The 21,860-nt window shown below is 45.8% G+C and overlaps 1 protein-coding gene across 3 annotated transcripts in view; it reads left to right on the top strand.

Moving 5' to 3' along the window:
- Nucleotides 1–21,860, top strand: part of PLXNA1 (plexin A1) — a 278,496-nt gene that overhangs the window by 237,675 nt on the left and 18,961 nt on the right. For all 3 annotated transcript variants that reach the window (XM_040408573.1, XM_040408571.1, XM_040408572.1), the window contains exons 13-23: nucleotides 1,448–1,599; nucleotides 1,684–1,804; nucleotides 3,106–3,242; nucleotides 6,213–6,380; nucleotides 6,474–6,567; nucleotides 6,760–6,999; nucleotides 7,086–7,229; nucleotides 7,315–7,549; nucleotides 9,097–9,239; nucleotides 16,631–16,887; nucleotides 21,617–21,683. In XM_040408573.1, the coding sequence (XP_040264507.1) occupies nucleotides 1,448–1,599; nucleotides 1,684–1,804; nucleotides 3,106–3,242; nucleotides 6,213–6,380; nucleotides 6,474–6,567; nucleotides 6,760–6,999; nucleotides 7,086–7,229; nucleotides 7,315–7,549; nucleotides 9,097–9,239; nucleotides 16,631–16,887; nucleotides 21,617–21,683 (1,758 nt within the window). The remainder of the gene's footprint in view (nucleotides 1–1,447; nucleotides 1,600–1,683; nucleotides 1,805–3,105; nucleotides 3,243–6,212; nucleotides 6,381–6,473; nucleotides 6,568–6,759; nucleotides 7,000–7,085; nucleotides 7,230–7,314; nucleotides 7,550–9,096; nucleotides 9,240–16,630; nucleotides 16,888–21,616; nucleotides 21,684–21,860) is intronic.

The raw sequence follows: 21,860 nt of genomic DNA, 5'->3' as shown, positions 1-21,860 counted from the left end.
CCTCACCCCAGCCCCAAATAGCTGACACCAGGGAACAGCAGACTGTCCTCGCCTGACGTCACTCCTCCTCCAGTCCTGCACAGTACGCTGGTTTTGCAGTCCCTCCTGGGCCGATTGTCTCAGCAGGAATTTTACTGTTCAGATGTTGCCCTCATTCTGAACTCTATGGGTGCTGTTCCTGCGCCCGTATCAGGTTAATGTCCCTTTAAGTGACCGTATGTGCCGAAGTAATAAAACTGGAGTCATCATATCCTCATGCCTTTATTCCATTTAAGCAGAAATGTATCTATCTATCTATTTATCTATCTATCTATTATCTATCTATTATCTATCTATCCATTATCTATCTATCTATCTATCTATCTATCTATCTATCTATCTATCTATCTATCTCATATCTATCTCATATCTGTCTATCTCATATCTGTCTCTCTCTCTCTCTCATATCTCTCTCTCTCTCTCTCTCTCTCATATCTCTCTCTCTCATATCTAAATCAAATCAAATCAAATAAGCTTTATTGGCAGGACTACCAGTAAATACATTTTAGCATTGCCATATCTCATATCCCCCATCTATCTCTCTCTCTCTCTCTCTCTCTCTCTCTCATATCCCTCTCTCTCTCTCTCATATCCCTCTATCTCTCTCATATCCCTCTATCTCTCTCATATCCCTCTATCTCTCTCATATCCCTCTATCTCATATCCATCTGCCCCCTGTATCCCCTCTTCTCCTGAGATTAGCACATTACACCTGATGATGAAATATTCATGGCCCCACTTGGGTTACAGTTTTTCGATATTTTTTTTTTTCCTTTTGCATTTTCTCTCGGGTTCTTGGGCTTAACGACTCCATTTCACTTTGCTGTTCAAACTCAACAGGAATGTGTGTGGTTTTACAAAGAGCCCCCCGCTTGCCTACATTAACGTACAAAACACAGAAGCCTGCGGTAAGAAAGGGCTGCACAGCGGGGCGATGACTACTTCATCACCGTCTCTGCGGCAGTGACAAAGGACGCTCGCTCGTAAGCACAATAATCCGGGACACTCTGTCACTTCCTAACTCCGGTTCAGAAGGGAAAACTATTCACCGGCACCTGAAGAAGCAGTTACCTTAATTAAAGCCACGGGCAGGTCTTGTTCCCGCGCGGTAGGGGGTCGGTATCTTGACTGTTGCGAGTAGGTTATGCTGACCTACAGCAATGGGATAGGTTGGTGGTTCTAGTTCTACTACAGAATTGTCTGAATGGATACAAAGTGTCAGAAACCCTTCATCTGGCGTCAGGTCATGTGTGAGCATCTGATCATCTGGAATATACGAAGATCTGGCTCCTGTCGGGGGCAATGATTACCAGATTAAAGGCGTTTTACTGTAACTGACAAATCTGCACATTTTGGTGTCTTTAGATCCCAGTTCTGTACTTTATAGCTGTGTTTTTGTCTCTTGAAGTTGTCTCCTGAGACCGGACCAAGACAAGGGGGAACACGGCTGACTATAACTGGAGAGAACCTGGGCCTGAGATTCGAGGACATCCGCTTTGGCGTGAGGGTCGGACAGGTCATGTGTGTCCCAATAGAGAGCGAGTATATCAGCGCTGAGCAGTAAGTGCACTGTAGTCAGCAGCCGATGGCATAGAAGAGTAGAGAGTAATCAGCCCTTGGCTTCACCGTGTTTTCTACTTGTAGGATTGTTTGTGAGATTGGAGAAGCTAAAATAATGCCGCCACGCGATGTCACTGTTGAGGTTTGCATAAGAGACTGCTCTAAGGAGTACATGACCACTGCACCAAAGTCCTTCTCATTTGTGGTAAGTCACCTCAGCTGTTCTGTCCTGTATTATACTCCAGAGCTGCACTCACTATTCTGCTGGTGCAGTCACTGTGTACATACATTACTTATCCTGTACTGATCCTGAGTTACATCCTGTATTATACCCCAGAGCTGCACTCACTATTCTGCTGGTGCAGTCACTGTGTACATACATTACATTACTTATCCTGTACTGATCCTGAGTCACATCCTGTATTATACTCCAGAGCTGCATTCACTATTCTGTTGGTGCAGTCACTGTGTACATACATTACTTATCCTGTACTGATCCTGAGTTACATCCTGTATTATACTCCAGAGCTGCACTCACTATTCTGCTGGTGCAGTCACTGTGTACATACATGACATTACTTATCCTGTACTGATCCTGAGTTACATCCTGTATTATACTCCAGAGCTGCACTCACTATTCTGCTGGTGGAGTCACTGTGTACATACATTACTTATCCTGTACTGATCCTGAGTTATATCCTGTATTATACTCCAGAGCTGCACTCACTATTCTGCTGGTGGAGTCACTGTGTACATACATTACATTACTTATCCTTACTGATCCTGAGTTACATCCTGTATTATACTCCAGAGCTGCATTCACTATTCTGTTGGTGCAGTCACTGTGTACATACATTACATTACTTATCCTGTACTGATCCCGAGTTACATCATGTATTATACTCCAGAGCTGCACTCACTATTCTGCTGGTGCAGTCACTGTGTACATACATTACTTATCCTGTACTGATCCTGAGTTACATCCTGTATTATACTCCAGAGCTGCATTCACTATTCTGCTGGTGCAGTCACTGTGTACATACATTACATTACTTGACCTGTACTGATCCTGAGTTAAATCTAGTATTATACTCCAGAGCTGCACTCACTATTCTGCTGGTGCAGTCACTGTGTACATACATACATACATACATTACTTATCCTGTACTGATCCTGAGTTACATCATGTAGTATACTCCAGAGCTGCACTCACCATTCTGCTGGTGGGCAGCCATCTACAGTAGGATAATCTATCTGGATTGTAGTTCCTCTTAGACGTGTGGCGGACTACAAGCTTGCTGACTGTTTCTAATATCCCACAGTAGAGACAGACTCTGATAAGTAATGTATTTAGAAAGTTTCTCAGCTTTTTCTGTAATCATAAGTGACAGACTCCGTACATTTAATATGTAGCAGAGCTGCAGTCGCGGCCTCAGTGTTGTAAATATTACAGTAAGGTCATGCCTGGCTTCTTCTATAACTCATGACACAAATCTGTGTTAACAGAGCCCACATTTTTACCGAGTGACCCCAGGCCGTGGCCCATTGTCTGGTGGCACATGGATAACCATAGAGGGAAACAACCTGAATGCCGGCAGCAATGTGTCTGTAGACATCGGAGGACGACCCTGCGCCTTTTCCTGGTATGTTTCAAAGTCTTAAATATAGTGGGACTAAACATTATAGGGGTTGTCCAGATTTAGAAAATGGTCAGCTTTTATCCCAAACCAGCGCCACCCGTGTCTACAGGTTGTGTGTATGATTGCAGTTTAGCCACATTGACATCAGTGGGGCTGAGCTGCAATACTACACAGAGCCAGGTGTGGTGCTGTTTCCGGACAGCAGCAATGTGGCTGAGGGTCTGCTAGAATGTATCCAGTCTAATCAATCCTCTGCAGCTGATACATTTTATCCTCCCTGATACATTGTAGCGAATGAGCAGGCCAGCAGATAGAGGTGTTCTGCTGCTAATGAAATGCCTATGATCCCTGCAGCTTTCACCCATAAAATGCATGTGAACTGTAAGCGGAGCGATTGCCTTGCGTGTCCGCCGGAGGATGTTCTGTGCTATAGAAAGCGCTCAGATAGCGGCACATTGTGACTTGCAGACGTGGGTTTAAGTGCCGCGCCCCAGGCTGCTTCTCTCCCGCGCTTTGGCTTCGCCTGCGCTTCTCTTCCATAGGATTTCAAGTGCATAATTTCTAGATTATGAATGATAATAGAGCGGGTCTTTAAATATTTTCCTGTGGTAATTGGTGGTTATCAGTGCTAATAGCTGCTGTTTGCGGGGTGAGCGTGTGACGCCGAGTTTTAGTTCAGCAAAAGCTTTTTATGTTTCTGTTCCTACATTACAATAGCTGCTGCCAAGGAACAAGGAGCCATCTTACACCGACAGTGCTGCTGCCCACAGATCAGGGTTGGCAGTAGCTGTGCTGCCCCCATTCCTCCTCTCACCTGCTGGCTCTTCCCTCCTCTCACCTGCTGCCCACTTCCCTCCTCTCACCTGCTGCCCACTTCCCTCCTCTCACCTCCTGCCCCCTTTCCCTCCTCTCACCTGCTGCCCCCTTCCCTCCTCTCACCTGCTGCCTCTTCCCTCCTCTCACCTGCTGCCTCTTCCCTTCTCTCACCTGCTGCCCCCTTCCCTCCTCTCACCTGCTGCCCCCTTTCCTCCTCTCACCTGCTGCCCCCTTCCCTCCTCTCACCTGCTGCCCCCTTTCCTCCTCTCACCTGCTGCCCCCTTTCCTCCTCTCACCTGCTGCCCCCCTTTCCTCCTCTCACCTGCTGCCCCCTTTCCTCCTCTCACCTGCTGCCCCCTTTCCTCCTCTCACCTGCTGCCCCCTTCCCTCCTCTCACCTGCTGCCCCCTTCCCTCCTCTCACCTGCTGCCCCCTTCCCTCCTCTCACCTGTTGCTACCTTCCCTCCTCTCATCTGCTGCCCCCTTTCCCTCCTCTAACCTGCTGCCCCCTTTCCCTCCTCTCACCTGCTGCCCCCTTTCCCTCCTCTCACCTGCTGCCCCCTTTCCCTCCTCTCATCTGCTGCCCCCTTTCCCTCCTCTCATCTGCTGCCCCCTTTCCCTCCTCTCATCTGCTGCCCCCTTTCCCTCCTCTCATCTGCTGCCCCCTTTCCCTCCTCTCATCTGCTGCCCCCTTCCCTCCTCTCACCTGCTGCCCCCTTTCCCTCCTCTCACCTGCTGCCCCCTTTCCCTCCTCTCATCTGCTGCCCCCTTCCCTCCTCTCATCTGCTGCCCCCTTCCCTCCTCTCACGTGCTGCCCCCTTCCCTCCTCTCACCTGCTGCCCCCTTACCTCCTCTCACCTGCTGCCCCCTTACCTCCTCTCACCTGCTGCCCCCTTCCCTCCTCTCACCTGCTGCCCCCTTCCCTCCTCTCACCTGCTGCCCCCTTCCCTCCTCTCACCTGCTGCCCCCTTCCCTCCTCTCACCTGCTGCCCCCTTCCCTCCTCTCACCTGCTGCCCCCTTCCCTCCTCTCACCTGCTGCCCCCTTCCCTCCTCTCACCTGCTGCCCCCTTCCCTCCTCTCATCTGCTGCCCCCTTCCCTCCTCTCACCTGCTGCCCCCTTCCCTCCTCTCACGTGCTGCCCCCTTCCCTCCTCTCACGTGCTGCCCCCTTCCCTCCTCTCACCTGCTGCCCCCTTACCTCCTCTCACCTGCTGCCCCCTTACCTCCTCTCACCTGCTGCCCCCTTCCCTCCTCTCACCTGCTGCCCCCTTCCCTCCTCTCACCTGCTGCCCCCTTTCCCTCCTCTCACCTGCTGCCCCCTTTCCCTCCTCTCACCTGCTGCCCCCTTCCCTCCTCTCACCTGCTGCCCCCTTCCCTCCTCTCACCTGCTGCCCCCTTCCCTCCTCTCACCTGCTGCCCCCTTCCCTCCTCTCACCTGCTGCCCCCTTCCCTCCTCTCACCTGCTGCCCCCTTACCTCCTCTCACCTGCTGCCCCCTTACCTCCTCTCACCTGCTGCCCCCTTCCCTCCTCTCACCTGCTGCCCCCTTCCCTCCTCTCACCTGCTGCCCCCTTCCCTCCTCTCACCTGCTGCCCCCTTCCCTCCTCTCACCTGCTGCCCCCTTCCCTCCTCTCACCTGCTGCCCCCTTCCCTCCTCTCACCTGCTGCCCCCTTCCCTCCTCTCACCTGCTGCCCCCTTCCCTCCTATCACCTGCTGCCCCCTTCCCTCCTATCACCTGCTGCCCCAATCCCTGTATAGATCACATTAATATTTCAAGATTTACTTTTGACATAGAAGGAGGGGAGTAGCAGTGTGCATGGTGGTAGTTGTAGTTAATCTATGACTAAAGGGTTTGTCAGTCCCTGGAATAGGAGACCCCTAATAAACAACTGATTTGGCCTGTGCTGATGATGGCAGCCATTCAAATGAGCAAGAACTGCTGTTTGCTCACTGCATAGAAGTGAGTCCAAAATTGTGTCTCCTCCTCTATGACCTCCATGTGCTCTGATTTGGACAGCCATTATTTATTTCCATGTATAATTATCTACCCAGCACTTAAGTGGTTATGGTCCCTATAACCATCCTCAAAGAACCCCATAAGATTTAATGACATTTTAAGAGTTTTCGGCGGCTGAAGCTCTCAGTCTTTCGTCTTTAGGAGAACCGCCAAGGAAATTCGCTGCAAAACTCCACAAGGGCAGACCCCGGCGAGCACTGAGATCCAGATTCACATCAACCGGGCAGTACTACACAACACGATGGTCAAATACAACTACACCGAGGACCCTACAGTGCAGAAGATGGAGCCAGAGTGGAGCATCAGCAGGTAATGTTCGCCGTATGTTACGGAGGAGGTGGTATGATCACAGCTTAGTGGTTGACCGCATGCTGTATTGTTTGCCCTCCTTCTGTATTGCAGTGGGGGGACGCCTCTCACAGTCACTGGAGTCAACCTGTCCACCATCAAGGAGCCCAAAATCCGCGTAAAATATGGTGATGTGGAGCGAGAGAATGTAAGTGCCTTTGGAATGACAATGTATATCTTGTGATGGTTCATGCCTAGTAGATAAGGATGGCATGACCCTCTCCTGTTGCAGTATGCGTTACATCCAGTAGTCCAGCAGTATGGGTGTAACAGATGCCGAACAGTTAAAGTTTCTTGTATTGTCCACTTTGTTCTGATGTTCTTTGTCTTCTCCTTCCAGAACTGCACAGTCTACAATGACACCACCATGGTGTGCTTAGCCCCTTCCATTGAAAACCCATTGAGGTCCCCACCTGAGAACGGAGATCGCCCAGATGAGATTGGTTTTATCATGGACAATGTCCAATCCCTGCTCATTGTGAACACCACGACCTTCATCTACTACCCAGACCCAATTTTTGAGTCCTTGACTCTCTCAGGAAACCTGGAGCTGAAGCCGAGCTCTCCACTCATCATCAAGGTTAGTCACTCCAAGATTATCCATGGTGGAATGAGTCTCTATATTAGGTCATCCCTGGTCTCAAAAACAAATTCTGTCTCCTGTAGGGTCGGAACATTCTTCCAACCGTTCCTGGAAACTTCCGCTTGAACTACACAGTGTTAATTGGCGACACGCCTTGTGCACTAACAGTCTCTGAGACACAACTCCTATGTGAGTCTCCGAACCTCACCGGTCAACACAAAGTGACAGTAAGTCCAAATGCACTCACTTATCTTATGTATCAGGAACATCAGATGTCTTTCCGAGAGGTAATATGTTGTCTCTTCACTTCAGATCAAAGTTGGAGGGTTTGAGTTTTCACCTGGGAACCTGCAGATCTATTCCGATAGTCTCCTGACCTTGCCAGCAATCATTGGCATTGGCGGAGGTGGTGGGCTTCTGTTACTCATCATCATCATCGTCCTCATCGCCTACAAGCGCAAGTCAAGGGATGCAGATCGTACCCTGAAGCGTCTCCAGCTGCAGATGGACAATCTGGAATCCCGGGTGGCCTTGGAGTGCAAGGAAGGTAAATCTAGCAATGTATAGAGTGGGGATAAGTAGACTGGGGGGACAGATGGTTCATATTTCCTGAGGAATGTGTCCTTCAGATGTCCTCAAGCATTTTCTTATCCTCTAATGATGTTCCAAGAGTTGATCTCGCCATTTTGCAGATGTTCCAGTTTTAAAAAAAAGCCGGCTGAGCCTTATAATGATCGAGCGCCGTCCATTTAGTGGTGTGGATTCTGTAGAGCCCATTAATCTCTCCGTGAAATCTGTCGTGCACCGTCTTCTCCTGCCCCACGTTTGATATCTGGCCTCATTTTGATGTCTTTAGGTTGTTAGAGTCTGCATGGTGGTGGAGGGGGGTCTACGTTATACTAATGGGGGGGAGTTAAATCATTGGTTCCATTTATAGTCTGCCTTCTTCTGAGGTCCACCGTATGAAAGGGAAGTAAGGGAAGAGGGTGAGACACCCAGGTGTCTCATTATGTGGAGGAAACTGGGACAAGGAGTCTGCAAAAACTTGCTGAAGGCAGTTTAATTGCCCATTATTTTTGTGAGCCAGAATATGGTGTCACAACCCAGCCGACTGCAGCGGGTGTAGAATTAGGGGCCAAGAGGTTGGCGGTACAAAGAGGATGAAGGAACGAGTTCTATATGTGTGCGGCTATATGTACTCTGAAGTGTCTATATGAAGCTGGAGATGGAAGGAGAGACAAGGCAATGCCAGGGATGATCATCAGTAATATCCTACAGCTGCCAGATAAAAGAGCGGCCTTTTAATTAAGCGGCGTGGTATCTCTACCCATCCTATGCCTTTGAGTTGCTCCGTGGACAGATTAGAGATCTCCGCTCACTCGCTGCCCTCCTCCCTAAGGGTCTGACAGCTCGGAAAGTTCCCCTCTCAGCGCTGCCGCATAAATGTAATTGAATTCCTTCCATAGATCTGTGTCTGATGAACGTGACGCGGTCACCTTGTCACCTGCGCTCCTCCAGGGCCGGTAATGGAGACTGCCCGTTATTTGCCTTGTATGGTCACTACAAGGCAAATGGCGGCCTGTGCATCTCCCGCAAATAACAAGAGCGAAACTAATGGGGACGCAATATATACCAAATACTGATAGACTGTCTGAATGACCCCCATTATTGTCACCCCGGCTCTGCGCTGTCTGCTGGCCGGTTTTGGTATTTGCTTGGCATGCCTGGCGCTCATGGCTCTTACCCATAGGCTAAGGATATCCCTGTGATCTCTCCCAAATTCCTTACTTTTTAATGAGCAAAGAAACCGCCTTAATGGGCTACTCCTATCTTATAAAGTAGAGTATGGCCTTCACTTGCTGGAGTTTCCCGACCGATCCTGGCAATATGGTGCTAGAGTAGGACTATGACCACTTGGGAGCGGGCTGACACCCTCTGACGTAGCTATTTTGGTACCTTTATTGGTTGTCACCCACTAAGGCCTCTACAATTGTAACCACTGTTTACCATAGAATGTTCCATGCATAGATAACTGTCAGAAGCTTCTTCCGAGGAGCTCGTTTTACTGATGGAATCTCTCTTCTTGTCTTAAAGCCTTCGCCGAGCTGCAGACGGACATCCACGAGCTGACCAATGACCTGGATGGGGCCGGGATCCCGTTCTTGGACTACCGCACTTACGCCATGCGGGTTCTGTTCCCTGGCATTGAAGACCACCCTGTACTGAAGGAGATGGAGGTGGGGGCCCCTTCTGTTTGTTCCTCCTTTGTGCGGCGAGCGCCGGGCCGCAGAGAAATGCTCATAACGCATTTTTTTTTTTTTACTTGGCTTTGTTACAGGAAGCCGCTTTGTTCACAGATCTAAATCGGGCTTCGGGATGAAATTTCCCGCTCATTATACCGCTATTGTTGGGGAAAAACGAAAAAAAAAAAAATGAAAAAGCGACTGTACAGAATTATCTTGGTTGTGCTGGTGGAAAGGGTTAACCTGTCATTTCTGAAGCCAATTGTGCTGCTTTGAAATGGCGGTGAAATGCGTCCGCTCTCATCCGCGTCCTTCTGGAATTAGCTTTTTGCGGACCGTTCTTTGGTGCTGCCTTGTCATCTGTAGGACTACACGTCCCAGCATGCCTTGCTTTCTGGCTTACATGAATGAGATCGTTTGGCTTCCATAGAGGACGGCACTGGGAGGAAGCAGCCGCAACCACAACTTTATAAAAAAAAAATTCCAAGGAGCCTATAAGCCAGAATTTAGCGGAGCGCTGTGATTGGCTGTTGCCTTCCCGATGCAGTGAGTGATCTCACATGTGGCTAGCGTGGGGGGGTAGAGGATGAGTGTCCCATTTAAAGGGATTGTGCAGGATTAGAAAAACCTGGCTGCTTTCATCCAAAAACAGCGCCACACCTGTCTGTGGGTTGTGTCTGGTATTGCACTTTTGTTAAGGATGAGTTGAAATACTGCACAGAACCTTAGGACAGGGGGTCCTGAGCTAGAGAGCAGCCATGTTTTTAACCTCGGACAACCCCTTTAAGAGCACCAACTCAACGCAGCACAAAGTACCATTCGGTTTTTCTATCTGTACTGTCGGCGGAGGGGGGCTGACTCGGGACACCCTCTCTGATCGGCTGTTTGAAGGAGGTGAATGGTACTGCAGCCGTGCTTCATCCCTGCGCTTAAAAGGGGGCGTGCAAAGTTAGAGCAGTGAGGGGCTGGCCCTGTGCATGCGCTGCTCCCCTTCCAGGCAGTGTTGTGGTGCATGCACAGTTGGTTCTGTGCTGCTCAGGTAGCAGCAGAACAAGCCTCTGCGCTTGCGCAGCTAATGAGAGCAACAGCGGCAGTGCCACATCTTGCCTGGGAGTCTTTTAAGGCCAGCCTCTCGCCGCCCAAGGAGGCTGTCTTGATTGAATTCGATTCGTAACAATTGATTGGCTCTTCTGATCGGTGGGACCACCACTGACCATGAGAAGGGCGGTCCTGTGCCCCCATATGTGCCACTTCATTTATTCTCTATGGGGCTACCAGAGATAGACGAGCGCTGTGCTCTGATGTCTCCGTCAGTCCCATAGAGAATGAATGGAGCGGCAGCGGACATGCTTGATCGGCAGCTCCATTCATACAGCAGCACTGCACCCCGGGTTCCCGTGATCAGACACTTATCTCCTATCCTGAGGCTAACGGATATATATTTAACTTGGCACAACCGCTTTCAGCCATGTTGACATAAGGACTGGTTTTCAGCCTCTTGGTGGAAATAATGTCTCAGTTCACTGACAGCAAGCAGATGCTGTGAAACATAAAGCGTGTAAAAAAAAAAATGGTAGAACTTTTCGTTGTACAGGAGGCTGAAATCGGGGCTGCCTGATAGGTAAGGTGCGGGGCGACACCAGACTGCGCCGATTATACGGCCGTTAATAACCTGCGCTGTATTCTGTTCCGTCCGCTTCGCACACGCCTGTCATTGTCATATGTGGGCGTATTATAAAGCCCGTCCTGTAAGGCCTCTTGCACACAAACGTATTTTTCTTTCCGTGTCCGTTCCGTCTTTTTTCCGTATACGGAACCATTCATTTCAATGGGTCCGCAAAAAAAAACGGAAGTTAGTCCGTGTGCATTCCGTTTCCATTCCGCAAAAAAATAGAACATGTCCTATTATTGTCCGCATTACGGACAAGGATAATACTGTTCAATTAGGGGCCGGCTGTTCCGTTCCGCAAACTACGGAATGCACACGGACATCATCCATATTTTCTGCGGACCGCAAAATACATACGGTCGTGTGCACGAGGCCTAATAAGTGCTTCATATGTGTTCTGCCTTTGGGCAAATTGCTGCTGAGAATAGTCCCTGCGCCCATCATGCGGCTCTGCCGAAACTGCCCGCACCCCGCCACGACTCCCTGCCAGTAAATTCCGGCGCAGGAAATGTGCATTTACTTGGAGATGATATCAAATATTGATGACATTAAGAATCCTGTTGCCTTCAGCGCCCCTCCCCCGTGGCTCCGCGCACCGTCCTGGCCTTCATACATTACAGCCGCCCGCTCAATAGGATTTCCGATACAGACAGAGGCAATTAGGTGGCTCGCGCTCCGTGCGCTGCTCTCACAAGTTCGATAAGTTTAATGGCTTCCAAATTTATCTTCTGAGGCCGAATAGTAAAACATGCGGCAAACTTTCCCCGGTCGTGCGAGCCGCCACCTGCTTTGTGTCGCTTTGCGAGGTGAATCATTGAGACTTTCTGGAAGTGGAGGGTGAAGTGAAATCCTTCTCCAGATGGCCACAAACACTGGCGACATTTAACTTCTCCTATTCACCGTAAATAGGCGATTATCAGAGGAACCACCATAGAGAAATTGCTGGAAAACGCGCAGAGGCGGCTCATTAAGTCTGGCGCAGACATCGGAAAGCGGCCAGATCCCATTACAGTCAGTGGGGTCCGGCGGTATCTGGTCAGGCTGATCTGGTGAACTCCGGCAGCCTGTTCTCTGCTGGATCACAAGCGTGAACCTAACCTTACTATATAGCGGGAATAGGCCATATACGGCTAGCGCTTAAAGGGGTCGTCTCGCTTCAGCAAATGGCATTTATCATGTAGAGAAAGTTAACACAAGGCACTCCCTAATGTATTGTGATTCTCCATGTTGCCTCCTTTGCTGGCTGGATTCATTTTTCCATCCCATTATACACCGCTCGTTTCCATGGTTACAACTAGGGATGAGCGTATTTCATATTTTGACGTTCGAGTCGGGGTATATGCTGAATCGTGTTCCACGGACCATAACGCAATTCCATGAAGGAATACGTAACGGAATGCCTTTTAGAGGCGTTCCGTTATTCACTCCGTCATAATAGAAGTCTATGGCCTGCATAACGGATCCGTCCGGTTTCCATTGTCCTGGAGTCCTCTCCTGCGTAGCGGAAACCGGACGGATCCGTTATGCAGGCCATAGACTTCTATTATGACGGAACGAGTAACGGAAAGCCTCTAAAGCCAATCCGTTACGCATTCCGTCATGGAATTGCGTTATGGGTCCGCAACTCGAACTTCAAAATATGAAATTCGCTCATCCCTAGTTACGACCACCCTGCAATCCATCAGCGGTGGTCGTGCTTGCACGACATAGAAAAAAAAGCACCAGCCTCTCTGTTGGGCAGGACCATAGGCCGGTGCTTTTTCCTATAGTGTGCAAGCACGACCACCGCTGATGGATTGCAGGGTGGCCGTAACCATGGAAACGAGCAGTGTATAATGTGCTGGAAAATGAATCCAGCCAGCAAAGGAGGCAACATGGAGAATCACAATACATTAGGAAGTGCCTTGTATTAAAGGGGTTATCCAAGAGCTGTAATGCCCGGACCCCTCACACAGCCGGGGAGTGAGGTCCGTACTATTTGTGTGAGGGGCACAGGCATATAGACTTATAGATCTTGGATAACCCCTTTAACAAGGCAATTTTTTGAAATGAGACAACCCCTTTAAGGAAGTTGAGATTTTTGGCCCAACGGTTTTGCGCGAAAAATATGTGGCAGATTCGCTGTAGTTTACACCAGAGTCTTAATAAATACCCCTTATAATGTTATATCTTGTTTTCTGCTCCAGTCACATCCAGAGCTGCATTCAAAGTAAGGTGCAAAATGACCCGTATTTAGCAACAGATTGGAAACTGACCCGGTTAGGAATAATTTGCACGCAGCATACATACTGTGTGTGTATATATATATACTGTCCACATACATACTATATATATACATTCGCACACACTGTACACGTACCGCATACATCATTTCTGATGTCACAAAGGATGAGTTTCAGTTTTGTGGAAGCGGGTGTCTCATTTTAATCCGTTTTGTAAATTTTTACCAAAATCTCTGATCATCAGACAGAAAACAGACCAAAAACCGGGCATGAGGTGTGAACAGGGCCAGAGCCTTACACGCTGCTGCTATGCATTGTGGGTGATGCGGTGTTTTACCATCAGTGTGCAGATGTCTCTGTTTCCAGCAGGGGGTGCAAGAAAAAAAGCCCCATAAGGTTATGCTGCCAAAGTGCTGCCAAACTGGTCTTTTGAATGCTGCTCTGGGTGCGATTGGAGTACAAGACCGGATGCCACTTAATATCCATAGAAGATCATTGAAGAACTAGAGTTAGGTCTATGTAGAGAACTTTGATCAGTGGAGTTCCTCTATCACAGGGACAGGCAACCTCCGGCACTCCAGCTGTTGTGAAACTACAACTCCCAGCATGCATACTTTGATCTTGTGCGAACTCCTATAGAAATGAATGGAGCATGCTGGGAATTGTAGTTTCACAGCAGCTGGAGTGCCAAAGGTGGCTGATCCCTGCTCTATCACGACGGTGGCTGCTGACGTTATTGGCCTCAGGGGACTCCACCAGCAGCGTGCCCGTTACTTTTGCGTCCCCCGCGCAGATCAGTGGCCACCACCAACCTCGGCAGAGCCTGATCCTGTTCCTCCCGCTGTAGGTTTAGCACGTGCCTCCTCAGTACACGATCTGATGGAAGCCAAGACTTGTATCTTTGCTGCACTTCCCTAAAGACTTCCCCACAGCACAAGCCACGGAGGCTGCGCGCTCCTGCTAATGAGTAGAGAGAGGACGGCGCAAAACTTTCTTTCCTTATATTATCCGAAATCAAAGGTGTCAGGCCAGAACCGTAGAGGCGGTCTTCTGGGAATAATGGTGGAGATCCCATAGATGATATACTCTACGCTAATATTGAAAGGGGAAGGGGGGGGGGGGATCTATACGCTCTGTGATTAGAAAAACATGGCTGCTTTCTTACAGAAAGAGAGAGCGACACCACGATCCACAGGCTGTGTTATTTCAGATCAGTTCCACAGTGAACGTGGATCAGTGGCAATACCGTACACCAGCTGTGTTTTATAAGAAAACAGCCATGTTTAACACTTGGGAGATCAAAAGAAACCTTTTGTTAGACCCCACTATATGTCCTCCTCCTGACACCATTTTACGGATTTATAATTGACATAAAAGAAGTCACTGTGTAGTGTACATACATTACATTACTTATCCTGTACTGATCCTGAGTTACATCCTGTATTATACTCCAGAGCTGCACTCACTATTCTGCTGGTGCAGTCACTGTGTACATACATTACTTATCCTGTACTGATCCTGAGTTACATCCTGTATTATACTCCAGAGCTGTACTCACTATTCTGCTGGTGCAGTCACTGTGTACATACATTACTTATCCTGTACTGATCCTGAGTTACATCCTGTATTATACTCCAGAGCTGCACTCACTATTCTGCTGGTGCAGTCACTGTGTACATACATTACATTACTTATCCTGTACTGATCCTGAGTTACATCCTGTATTACACTCCAGAGCTGCACTCACTATTCTGCTGGTGCAGTCACTGTGTACATACATTACATTACATTACTTATCCTGTACTGATCCTGAGTTACATCCTGTATTATACTCCAGGGCTGCACTCACTATTCTGCTGGTGCAGTCACTGTGTACATACATTACTTATCCTGTACTGATCCTGAGTTACATCCTGTATTATACTCCAGAGCTGCACTCACTATTCTGCTGGTGCAGTCACTGTGTACATACATTACTTATCCTGTACTGATCCTGAGTTACATCCTGTATTATACTCCAGAGCTGCACTCACTATTCTGCTGGTGCAGTCACTGTGTACATACATTACTTATCCTTTACTGATCCTCAGTTACATCCTGCATTATACTCCAGAGCTGCACTCACTATTCTGCTGGTGCAGTCACTGTGTACATACATTACTTATCCTTTACTGATCCTCAGTTACATCCTGCATTATACTCCAGAGCTGCACTCACTATTCTGCTGGTGCAGTCACTGTGTACATACATTACTTATCCTGTACTGATCCTGATTACATCCTGTATTATACTCCAGAGCTGCACTCACTATTCTGCTGGTGCAGTCACTGTGTACATACATTACTTATCCTGTACTGATCCCGAGTTACATCCTGTATTATACTCCAGAGCTGCACTCACTATTCTGCTGGTGCAGTCACTGTGTACATACATTACATTACTTATCCTGTACTGATCCTGAGTTACATCCTGTATTATACTCCAGAGCTGCACTCACTATTCTGCTTGTGGAGTCACTGTGTACATACATTAAATTACATATCCTGTACTGATCCTGAGTTACATCCTGTATTATACTCCAGAGCTGCACTCACTATTCTGCTGGTGCAGTCACTGTGTACATAAATTACTTATCCTGTACTGATCCTGAGTTACATCCTGTATTATACTCCAGAGCTGCACTCACTATTCTGCTGGTGCAGTCACTGTGTACATACATTACATTACTTATCCTGAGTTGCATCCTGTATTATACTCCAGAGCTGCACTCACTATTCTGCTGGTGAAGTACAGGATAAGTAATCTATGTGACTCATCAGAGTAGTGAATGTTCCAGGACATGTTGGTGACTTGAGTTGCTGCACTGGTCTCAGACGTCCTTAAAACAAATGGACGGCTTTCCACCTCTCAGCAGCAATCAGAAGCCGGTGAGTGGAGTGGGAGGTAAGTGCACGTCCTCCAGAACTCGGCAGGAATACCTGTTAGGAGCAATTGGCGCGCGACACAAACCTCCACTTGGAATCGTCTGTATTAATGCCCAGTGAATATATTATGAATGCTCCAGTGATTAATATGGCAGCTGCTCGGGGCGTCTGTGGAGGTTTTTTTCCCGTTTGCGAAGGTTGAGGACTCTTGAACTATATGAGACCTGAGTGATAATTTTGGTTAATAGCTGCATTAATCAGCAACAAAGAAATGGGTAAGAAACAAGGAGCGAGCCAAGGAGGTGTCTGCACGGGATCGGTGCAGCTCGCCCCCACTTCGCCCTGATGAAGTGCCCTTATGTCGGGCTGAATTTACACTCACCTGTGTGTACGGCTTATTACACAGATGGCGCCATTTATAGCTTTATACGAAAGGCGGTGTAACCTTTTCTTTTTTAATATTGATGTAATGCAGATCTTTTCATATTTATTGCAATAGACTGCACAGCAAATAGAAGGTTTACTTAATCCCAGATGTGTGATCCCTGACAGCTGTCTTCCTTATCACAGGTCCAAGCCAATGTGGAGAAGGCTCTGAACCTCTTTGGGCAGCTCCTGAACAAGAAGCATTTCCTTCTGACCTTTATCCGCACCTTGGAAGCCCAACGCAGCTTCTCCATGAGAGACAGAGGAAATGTAGCCTCCCTGATCATGACCGGACTGCAGGGGGAGATGGAGTATGCCACCGGTGTCCTCAAACAACTTCTGTCTGACCTGATAGAGAAGAATCTGGAGAGCAAGAACCACCCTAAACTGCTGCTGAGAAGGTGAGAGCAGTACGAAAACGGATGTCCGTTCTCAAACAAAATCACATGACTTATCCTTTACTGATCCCAACTTACATCCTGTATTATACTCCAGAGCTGCACTCACTATTCTGCTGGTGCAGTCACTGTGTACATACATTACTTATCCTTTACTGATCCCAACTTACATCCTGTGTTATACTCCAGAGCTGCACTCATTATTCTGCTGGTGCAGTCACTATGTACATACATTACTTATCCTGTACTGATACTCTGTTAAATCCTGTATTATACTCCAGAGCTGCACTCATTATTCTGCTGGTGCAGTCACTGTGTACATACATTACTTATCCTGTACTGATCCTGAGTTACATCCTGTATTATACTCCAGAGCTGCACTCACTATTCTGCTGGTGCAGTCACTGTGTACAGACATTACTTCTCCTGTACTGATCCTGAGTTACATACTGTATTATACTCCAGAGCTGCACTCACTATTCTGCTGGTGCAGTCACAGTGTACATACATTACTTATCCTGTACTGATCCTGAGTTACATCCTGTATTATACTCCAGAGCTGCACTCACTATTCTGCTGGTGCAGTCACTGTGTACATACATTACTTATCCGATAGTGAATCTAAGCTACATCCTGTATTATACCCCAGAGCTGCACTCACTATTCTGCTGGTGCAGTCACTGTGTACATACATTACTTATCCGATAGTGAATCTAAGCTACATCCTGTATTATACTCCAGAGCTGCACTCACTATTCTGCTGGTGCAGTCACTGTGTACATACGTTACTTATCCGATAGTGAATCTAAGCTACATCCTGTATTATACTACACACTTTTCTGTGCTGGTTTTTAGTGGAAACGGTCAGCAAGCTCGTTCATAAATATACAATAATAGCTTATCTGAGCTTGTGTAACGTTGGTAGCAAATAGTTTGTTCTTACATCAGATGACTACTCTGAGCAGATATGGAACAAGCAGGGGATGCTGGAAGATTTCAGCTCTGGAAAAATTTTTTTTTTTTTTTCAGTTTCCAGTTTAATCTCATTTTTTTCTTCTCAATTGGCTGTGATTTTGGTTTTTATAAAACCCTAAACTCATCATAAGGGTTTTTGTGAGCAGAGATCTGTCAGTAACAGTGTATCAGTGACCCTGCATGTTATTACCTTGCATCTCCGTTGTGAAGAAGCAAACCATTCAGGAGCCGAGAGGCTTGACATCCCATCCACTTGTCCCATCCCGTATCCTGAGCACAATGCTTCGTACATGCGAGAATGATTAAAAAGGCTGAAAGAAATCAATCGACGCACAGAGCCGGCGCTGAAAAGAAGAATTAAACACAATCAAATCGATTTCCGAATGCAAAAGCCGGGGTTCTGCTAAAAAATACATTATCTTCATTAATTCAATATCTTCCCATCCTCTCTCTATTGATCACAGGCTTGGTGACAGAAATTGCACTTCAAGACTCTGTGACCGTCAGATTTGGCTGTAAATGAAGCTCTTAATATTTATTTATTGCTTTCTCTCTAACTGTCCCTGATCTTCAGTGCAGCTGAAGCCAGAGATGCTCAGGAGCAAAGTTATAACTATAATACTGCTCCTATGTACAAGAATATAACTACTATAATACTGCCTCCTATGTACAAGAATATAACTACTATAATACTGCTCCTATGTACAAGAATATAACTACTATAATACTGCTCCTATGTACAAGAATATAACTACTATAATACTGCCTACTATGTACAAGAATATAACTACTATAATACTGCTCCTATGTACAATAATATAACTACTATAATACTGCTCCTATGTACAAGAATATAACTACTATAATACTGCTCCTATGTACAAGAATATAACTACTATAATACTGCTCCTATGTACAAGAATATAACTACTATAATACTGCTCCTATATACAAGAATATAACTACTATAATACTGCCTCCTATGTACAAGAATATAACTGCTATAATACTGCTCCTATGTACAAGAATATAACTACTATAATACTGCTCCTATGTACAAGAATATAACTACTATAATACTGCTCCTATGTACAAGAATATAACTACTATAATACTGCTCCTATGTACAAGAATATAACTACTATAATACTGCTCCTATGTACAAGACTATAACTACTATAATACTGCCTCCTATGTACAAGAATATAACTACTATAATACTGCTCCTATGTACAAGAATATAACTACTATAATACTGCTCCTATGTACAAGAATATAACTACAATAATACTGCTCCTATGTACAAGAATATAACTACTATAATACTGCTCCTATGTACAAGAATATAACTACTATAATACTGCCTCCTATGTACAAGAATATAACTACTATAATACTGCTCCTATGTACAAGAATATAACTACTATAATACTGCTCCTATGTACAAGAATATAACTACAATAATACTGCCTCCTATGTACAAGAATATAACTACTATAATACTGCTCCTATGTACAAGAATATAACTACTATAATACTGCTACTATGTACAAGAATATAACTACTATAATACTGCTCCTATGTACAAGAATATAACTACTATAATACTGCTCCTATGTACAAGAATATAACTACTATAATACTGCTCCTATGTGCAAGAATATAACTACTATAATACTGCTCCTATGTACAAGAATATAACTACTATAATACTGCCCCTATGTACAAGAATATAACTACTATAATACTGCTCCTATGTACAAGAATATAACTACTATAATACTGCTTCTATGTACAAGAATATAACTACTATAATACTGCTCCTATGTACAAGAATATATCTACTATAATACTGCTCCTATGTACAAGAATATAACTACTATAATACTGCTCCTATGTACAAGAATATAACTACAATAATACTGCCTCCTATGTACAAGAATATAACTACTATAATACTGCTCCTATGTGCAAGAATATAACTACTATAATACTGCTCCTATGTACAAGAATATAACTACTATAATACTGCCCCTATGTACAAGAATATAACTACTATAATACTGCCTCCTATGTACAAGAATATAACTACTATAATACTGCTTCTATGTACAAGAATATAACTACTATAATACTGCCTCCTATGTACAAGAATATAACTACAATAATACTGCTCCTATGTACAAGAATATAACTACTATAATACTGCTCCTATGTACAAGAATATAACTACTATAATACTGCTCCTATGTACAAGAATATATCTACTATAATACTGCTCCTATGTACAAGAATATAACTACTATAATGCTGCTCCTATGTACAAGAATATAACTACTATAATACTGCCTCCTATGTACAGGAATATAACTACTATAATACTGCTCCTATGTACAAGAATATAACTACTATAATACTGCCTCCTATGTACAAGAATATAACTACTATAATACTGCTCCTATGTACAGGAATATAACTACTATAATACTGCCTCCTATGTACAAGAATATATCTACTATAATACTGCTCCTATGTACAAGAATATAACTACTATAATACTGCTCCTATGTACAAGAATATAACTACTATAATACTGCTCCCATGTACAAGAATATAACTACTATAATACTGCCTCCTATGTACAAGAATATAACTACTATAATACTGCTCCTATGTACAAGAATATAACTACTATAATACTGCCTCCTATGTACAAGAATATAACTACTATAATACTGCCTCCTATGTACAAGAATATAACTACTATAATACTGCTCCTATGTACAAGAATACAACTACTATAATACTGCCTCCTATGTACAAGAATATAACTACTATAATACTGCTCCTATGTACAAGAATATAACTACTATAATACTGCCCCCTATGTACAAGAATATAACTACTATAATACTGCTCCTATGTACAAGAATATAACTACTATAATACCGCCCCCTATAGATAATGGTACAGTTTCGTTGAGATCAGATGATATTGATGATATTTTCCGGTACTGTATATCTGTCCAGGTGACGTTCTTACGATCAGTCATGTGACTGCTGCGCGGTTTCTATGACTGGTGTCACCTACAGATGTGATCAGAGCCGGTCCTTGCTCCATTAGCAGAGCGAGCGCTGTTGTCATGTTTGACAGCTGTTTAACCCTTTCGGCGCTGCGCGTCCCCCAGGACCAAAGGGATTAAGCTGTGTGATCTGCATCTCCCTGAACTGGTCCCGTTTAATGGCGCATGAATGCATCTCATTACGGCATTTCCCGGCTGCTTAAAGTGATCTCCCCTTTGATGTCTGGTTTCTTCATTGATGGTACAAAACTATGGCTGCAGTCCTGTGGCCCCCTGGGGCCGACTCGGAGAAAGAGAAGGAATTTAATTTATATAAAGATCAATGAGAAGCGCTGCGCACTGCCTCTGGGCCGCTCCTTGATTATTAAAATCCGCACGGTTGTGCCGCGTCCCTGATGGGGATGTCACGAACAGACAGGACACATCCCATGGGGCACAACGTGCCGGACATCCCGGGTGTTTCCATGGGGTCGTATGCACCCATAGGACGCCATAGTTGTATTAAAAAACACCTGAATTACACAAGCAACTTTGTCTTTGTTTATATTTAAAGTGACAGTAACACATTTATTAGGCAGCCAGCTTGCGGTATGCACCTGCAGGACAATGCAGAGCTTTAATTGCTGCTGGCTCTATTGTATTCAATGTGTTTTTTTTCTCCTTTCCCCCCCCAAGGACGGAGTCTGTGGCTGAGAAGATGCTGACAAACTGGTTCACCTTTCTTCTATACAAGTTCTTAAAGGTAAGTTTCTTTATTATATGCGGAATGATTGACACCGGGATTAGCGCCGTATTTTTGTAAGACACGGAGGGTTTATCCTCCCTGCTAGAAAATAAAAATAAAAAAATTCTTCATTACTTTAGTCAGAACACCCCCATTACTTGCATAAGATGGTCTATTCCACAACTGTGCAGTCAG

This window comes from Bufo bufo, chromosome 9 (genome assembly GCF_905171765.1).
Source record: "Bufo bufo chromosome 9, aBufBuf1.1, whole genome shotgun sequence".
Taxonomy (NCBI): Eukaryota; Metazoa; Chordata; class Amphibia; order Anura; family Bufonidae; genus Bufo; species Bufo bufo.
The sequence above is the reverse complement of the archived record's forward strand: the minus strand, read 5'-3'. Positions and strand labels throughout refer to the sequence as shown.